Source organism: Cariama cristata, unplaced genomic scaffold (genome assembly GCF_000690535.1).
Source record: "Cariama cristata isolate BGI_N322 unplaced genomic scaffold, ASM69053v1 scaffold23476, whole genome shotgun sequence".
Lineage (NCBI taxonomy): Eukaryota > Metazoa > Chordata > Aves > Cariamiformes > Cariamidae > Cariama > Cariama cristata.
The window spans coordinates 8,246-14,686 of record NW_009620708.1 but is presented as its reverse complement, the minus strand read 5'-3'; the positions used below and the strand labels follow the sequence as shown (position 1 = coordinate 14,686).

At 42.2% G+C, this 6,441-nt stretch overlaps 1 protein-coding gene across 1 annotated transcript; it reads left to right on the top strand.

Annotated features, from left to right (window-relative positions):
• Positions 1 to 3,086: 3,086 nt before the first annotated feature.
• On the top strand, positions 3,087 to 5,922 carry TGIF1 (TGFB-induced factor homeobox 1). The gene is made up of 2 exons (XM_009701704.1): positions 3,087 to 3,329; positions 4,842 to 5,922. Exons 1-2 carry the CDS (start codon positions 3,147 to 3,149, stop codon positions 5,409 to 5,411), a joined length of 753 nt encoding a protein of 250 aa, XP_009700006.1. The 5' UTR covers positions 3,087 to 3,146; the 3' UTR covers positions 5,412 to 5,922.
• The last annotated feature ends 519 nt before the right edge of the window (positions 5,923 to 6,441 follow it).

The following is a 6,441-nucleotide window of genomic DNA, read 5'->3' as shown; positions in this document are numbered from 1 at the left end:
AGACCCGCCGCACGTTCGGAGGGCTGACCGTCTATTTAAATGAGCTCATTGGAATGGGGAGAAGTTGTACTACACTGGGTTTCCTGCCTAACCAAAACCTGCTTTGTGTCGCTAACTTACTGTGTCAATTCATATGACACACGGAGCGAGCGGGTCAAAGGGCAGGCTCCGCTGTTGACTCATTTCTTGCTAGGTAGGTTACGGTTAGTCAGACGGCAACTTTTACTTCAGCAAAAGTTCTTATTTGCAAAATAGAGAAACGTTTTTATGCCGCTGGCTTTCAGACAGTATTTTGTCACCTTTTTTTTTTTTTTTTTTTAACTGGGTGAAAAAGAGCAACAGTTCTAGAAGAAGTTTTGCTGTCAAATTTGTTTTCTCAAACTGGGAGAGGTGCCCACGGAGCCCTTTGGCTGGCGGTCGGATCTGGGAGAGCCTCCTCCAGATGGGATGGTGTGCGGCTGGAGGACTTCTTGTTATGCCACATAAATAGGGCTTGGAAAGTAAATTAGACACCTAACTTTCTCATAGGAGTAGTTTCTCTGACTTCTCTTCCCTCTTTATTTCCAGCCCTCGCTATTTGCCTCTCCCTGTTTTCCATGGTCCTGTCTTGCTGTCCATCATATTTAAAACCAAACAAAAAACCCAACCCGCTGAAGTGCTACAACACTTCTGGTTTCTGACAAACAAGAGCACGGCACTTGAAAACATTGTCTGAATAGCGTAGGCTAGTTTTAGCTAGCTTTTAAACTCAATTTAAAAGGGCTGAGCTGCTTCGCAGAGCCATGGTGTTGTCTGTGCAGGACCTTTGTTCCAAGAAGTGCTCCAGGAGCCCATGGTGCAAGGCATCTTCTCAGGGTAGGGTGCAAGCCTGACAGCGCTTTCCGTGAAGCGATGACAAATACAAAGCAGTTTGCTCGGAAGCAAACTTGACGTACTTTCTCCATGAATTAAGAACCTGTTTACATAATTTGGAGTTTTATCTCATGTTGGCTATTTAAATATTGTCCTATTGTTCTTGTTCCGTGACTGGATAATTTATGTAGCTAATCATCACAGGAAAAATTCAGTATGTCAGTTTGGTGTTTGTCGGTTACATAAATCAGCAAGTGGGAGAATGAAAACAATACTAAGTGAGTTACTGAAGTAACTACACCAGACAAATTGCAGATTGATCGTCCTGCTGGGAATGCTTGTGTATCAAAAATATGCATTGAAGTTTGGGCAACTTAAATGAACTTTAAGGATGTTGGAAATATTCATAAATAGGGGAAGGAAAGAATAATTTACCATGTCAGCTTTGGCTGAAGTTTGGAAGTGTGGAGAAAGGTCCTCCTCGGCTCCGCTCCCCCAGGTATTAAGGGAAACTTGCACATGCACACCTTTTTTCTTTCTTCCTGTGTTGTGGGGGTTTGTTTGTTTGTTTTTTAAATGACATTAATTCCTTCTGTTTCTTTCCTTGTGGGTATAACTCCAGCTTTATATAGTTTTATACTTTCACAGGCACACTAGTGTTTTAGGGCTGACATGGTTTCCTTAGACAGAATCTTTGAATTATGGGTGGTTGTGACATCAAAATTTTACTTTTGACATTTAGCTTGTTTTTACTATTAAGGTTTTTAGTTTTGATGTTATGAATGAGCAAGTTTCTTCCCCCCCCACCTCCCCCCAGTTCAAAACACAGAAAGATTAAGGAAGGCCTTGTTTTTCTTCTATAGTTTCTAGAAAATGCTTATGAAAGCCAATGTAACTTCACTTGAAATTAGTATTAAATTGTACTAGTTGAAAACAGGTGGTACCTTATTTGGATTTATATATAGTCTGTAAGATTCCAAAAATTTCTGGTGAGCTTAACCTGGTGAGTATTTAAAGTGTGGTTTTCTTTGTACTTTGCAGTACTGTTTGTTTCCTCAATGACTTGTATATCCTACCAAAGGAGTAGATTTGTAGTCTGCCTAACTATTGAACACTTGTTTGTTTGTTTTAATTTTATTTGCATACTATAGCTTCATGTTACTAGTAGCATGCTGTATGTATAAAGTGATAATCAAATTTTGAAATGTTCCTTCCTTTGTGTTGAAGGAAAATCAGTTACCTTGTAAATCTGGAGACTTTGCAGTAAGTGAAGCATAGAACACACACTTCCATAGGTTAAAATATGAGATGAAAACCATGAAGTTGAAAAAATAATCAGGATGCAAAGTGATACATTTCAAACAAACGAAGAAACCCAAACATTAAATGATCGTGATTCTTTGATACAGAAGTGCAATCAAGTTAAAGAAGTCCATCTCCTGATAAACTGGTGGACTCTTAGACACCTGATTCTTCCCTTTTCCTTCACTTTGGATTTGCACTCGGGAAGGAAAAAAAAAACTTGGGGGTGGGGGCAGACACAATTTTTCCCCTTCTTCTTTGAAGTGCAATCAAGTTAAAGAAGTCCATCTCCTGATAAACTGGTGGACTCTTAGACACCTGGTTCTTCCCTTTTCCCGCACTTTGGATTTTCACTCGGGAAGGAAAAAAAAACTCGGGGGTGGGGGCAATTTTTCCCTTTCTTCTTTTCTTGTTCCGTTAGTTTTTATTGATAGATCTGGAGTGAGCTATTAATTTATAAAATCTATAAGCAGTTTCTCCCAGGAGGGAGGCATCAGCATGTCAAGAAGTAATTAAATAACCCATTGCTTGAGTTGGGTGTTTTAAGTTCTTGCTTATTGACCTTTTGCCCAGCTGCTGGATAGTAATCCTTGAAGAAAAGTGTTGGATGCATACCATAGCGAGCAAATTTGGACAGTATTGGCATTAGATAGAAGCTATCTGATAACATGCAGCAGATAAAAGGTTGCCAGGGGAACAAGAAAATGAAGGTTTGCAGGGAAGAATTCCCCTAGGAACAGATCATTGGTGCTACTTTTTGTTCAGCTGACAGAAAAGCTACAGCTTGACAAGTTAACACTACAGGACAAATCTCCTGTATAGGAGGCTTTGCCATGATTCGTAGTAAAGACAGTTAATGTAATAAAAAGTGTTGGAACCATAGAATGCTGGAGCAGAGTCCTTTAGGGATTTAGGAGGCTGATTGTTCTTCTCTTCTTACAATTGTAGGTGTAGTTGCAATATCGGGCAGTGAAACGGAGGATGATGACACTATGGATGTCCCACTGGATCTTTCCTCGTCTGCTGGCTCAGGCAAACGGAGGAGACGTGGCAACTTGCCCAAGGAATCCGTGCAGATTCTTCGGGACTGGCTATATGAGCACCGATACAACGCTTATCCTTCTGAGCAAGAAAAAGCGCTGTTGTCCCGACAAACACACCTTTCCACACTACAGGTACTAAAAAAAAGTAGTTCTCGCTTCAAAAGGAGCTGTTTTCTGTTTTCTTCCTAATTTACGTGTGATCTAGTCACCGATACAAATGTTTACACTGCGTGTGAGATTTCTTTTTTTATTGTTACTCACTGTCCTTCTGACAGCACTTGTAAGGAGAAATAAAATGAATTGTGTTATGATGGTCTTTGTTTACCGGGAGTAAAATTGCTTCTCTGGGAGAACAGACAGTTACGAATTCGAGCGTGCTTGCTAATTTTTGTGGAATTGGGCCCCAAAAGACATAAAGTGTCTGTATAAGGTAATTTATTGTGAGAGGAATGTATTTGTCAACAGAGGTTTCATGGTGATAGATGTGCACCTTAACATACAACTCCTTTCTTCTAAAACTACAACTTGAGGCTTGTTCCTGTAGCACATGCACATATATAAGGATGTGTGTGATGAGTTCCTTTAAGATCAGTGGAACAACTTACATGGATTAGAGCTACTCAAGTGTGTTAATACAGGTATGATGAGGCTTTGCTGTGGTTGGTTTGGATTCTGACCCCCGGATACCACTGGCAGCTGTGAGGTCCCTTGGATGCATTGTTCTCGTCTTTGGTGGAAAAGCTATTGACGATTGCTGCTTTCCACCTCCTGGGAAGGCGGCTGGATGAGAACTTGGGTAAAGCCTGGTTTGGTTTTGAGAGGCACTAAATATAGAGCGCTCCCGTTGACTTCTGGGCTTTATTTTTCCAGATTAATTCGTTAGTACAAATTTCGTAACTGGCTATAAAGTAAAATTTCCTTAATGTAACATCATAAGAAAACCTCCTTTATGTAGTAAACAGAAAAAAGTCGTTAAACTATAAACTATCCTGTATCGCCCAGGAAACCGGTTTGATGTTTAAACAAGGACAAACTTAAGTGAGGTAATTCATGTTATGTCTGTCGACACAGTCAGTTGAACAAGGAAAATCAGTAACTATTTGTGGGAGGAGTGGCTCTCTTCAGAGAGAAAAGGTTTTCCTGTTGTTAATTAACCTAAGCGGAGGGAACAATAGCCAATAGGTTAATGTGTGTGCACAGAGTTAAAAGCTAAACCCCTCCGCTCGGGCCAGCAGTCTTCAGATGTCCCGGGGCTTTCTGTCAGAGGAGTGGGGAGCCCGGGGGTAGGGCCTTTGCCAGGCGAGTCAGAACTTGTCACTAGGTCTCTTTTGTTCTGCAGTTAAGGAAACCGCTTGGAGGGGTTCGTTAATCTAACCCGGCGACTCTAATGGCACGTAGTTGGAAATGAATGAAGGTAGAAATTAAGATGTCGTTATATTCCCAGGTCTGCAACTGGTTTATCAATGCACGCCGCAGGCTTTTACCTGACATGCTGAGGAAGGACGGCAAAGACCCAAATCAGTTCACTATCTCGCGGCGAGGGACCAAGCTTCCCGAGGGGTTCGTTAATCTAACCCGGCGACTCTAATGGCACGTAGTTGGAAATGAATGAAGGTAGAAATTAAGATGTCGTTATATTCCCAGGTCTGCAACTGGTTTATCAATGCACGCCGCAGGCTTTTACCTGACATGCTGAGGAAGGACGGCAAAGACCCAAATCAGTTCACTATCTCGCGGCGAGGGACCAAGCTTCCCGAGGGCGGCCTGGTGGAGTCTTCCCTCGGCACAAAGAACTACATTCCCTTGCTGGAGGAGTCCGCCTTCCTTCCCGCTGCCGCACCGCTCGGCAAGACTGTGTCCTCCTCTCCCAAGGCGGCTTCCCCGGGATCGGTCCTGGCTCGGCCGTCGGTGATTTGCCACACGACTGTGACTGCGTTGAAAGATGCCCCTTTCCACTTTTGCCAGCCAGCTGACGTAGGCCAGACCACGGACCTGCAGCAGGCCCCGGCCAACGGCTTCACAGACAACTCCCTCTCCTACCAGGAGGACGCATCTAAACTGGGACCTGGTGCAAACGCACAGAGCGGGCTCTTTAACACTCCTCCTCCAACCCCACCAGACCTTAACCAGGATTTCAGTGGATTTCAGCTACTGGTGGATGTTGCACTCAAAAGGGCGGCAGAGATGGAGTTGCAGGCGAAACTTATGGCCTAAATCCCCTTCCTTCTCCTTCCCCGTTTTGTTTTTCCAGGCAGGGATCTAACAGCTGTGTGGTTATTGCCACCCACACGATATCAAAAGACTTCACTGCATTATTATTATTTTTTTTTATTAATCTTATTTGCACAAGGGATTGCTGAAATGAAGCTTCCTGTCACTGAGATGGTCTTCAGTGGAATACGGTCATTCCAAGAATTATAAACTTAAAGCTACTGTAGAAAGAAAGGATTGTGTGTTGTTTTGTTGGTGTTTTTGTTTTTTTTTTTTTTTATTTTAATGTTTTCTTTGTAGGTTTTTCATAATGTGAGATGGTTCCCAAGATCATGTGATTTGTTTTGTTTCTTTCAGACTGTGCAATATCCAGTGATGATATAGAGTCTTCTTATCATTCCCATGCGGAACAGAATATACCGACACGCTGTCTAAAATAAATTTTCAATTTTTTTAACAATACAAACTTTGGATGATTATGCTTTTTTCCCATAATGTAATAAAATATTTTCTTTAAAAATGGATGCATACAGAGTATTTTGTTGAATACGAACTTCGCAGAAAACACAGCTTTACTCTTGAAATAAATGGAAGTGAGAAATATTTTTGAGCTCATACTGACTTTGTTTGGTTTAGAGAGCTATGCTAGCAGTTGTTGTTAACCAGATGTTCAAAGGAATGCTGAAAAGTGGGCCAGAAGTACCTGACCGTGTTCTGTTCTATTGAAATTTCTTTAAAGGGGCCAAAGGGAGCTGTGTAGGCAACCCTCATTAGATTTCGGGGGGATATCTTAGGCTCCTCCAAGAGTTGCAGCTTTTGGCTCCTAGAAGTACTTCAGGGCTGGGAGATGTGAGAGCCCATGGGGAGGTTCTCCTGAAGATGGAAAGAGGAGGCCAGAAGAGGGGTTGGGGTGAACATTCTTTGCCGGTCTTTGCAATACAGCTGCTAGGCGTCATTGGTGAGAAATTTTGAGGAGCTCCCAGTCTTACTCTTCTTGAACTAGCAATGACAAGGTTTTGACTCAGTAATTCTA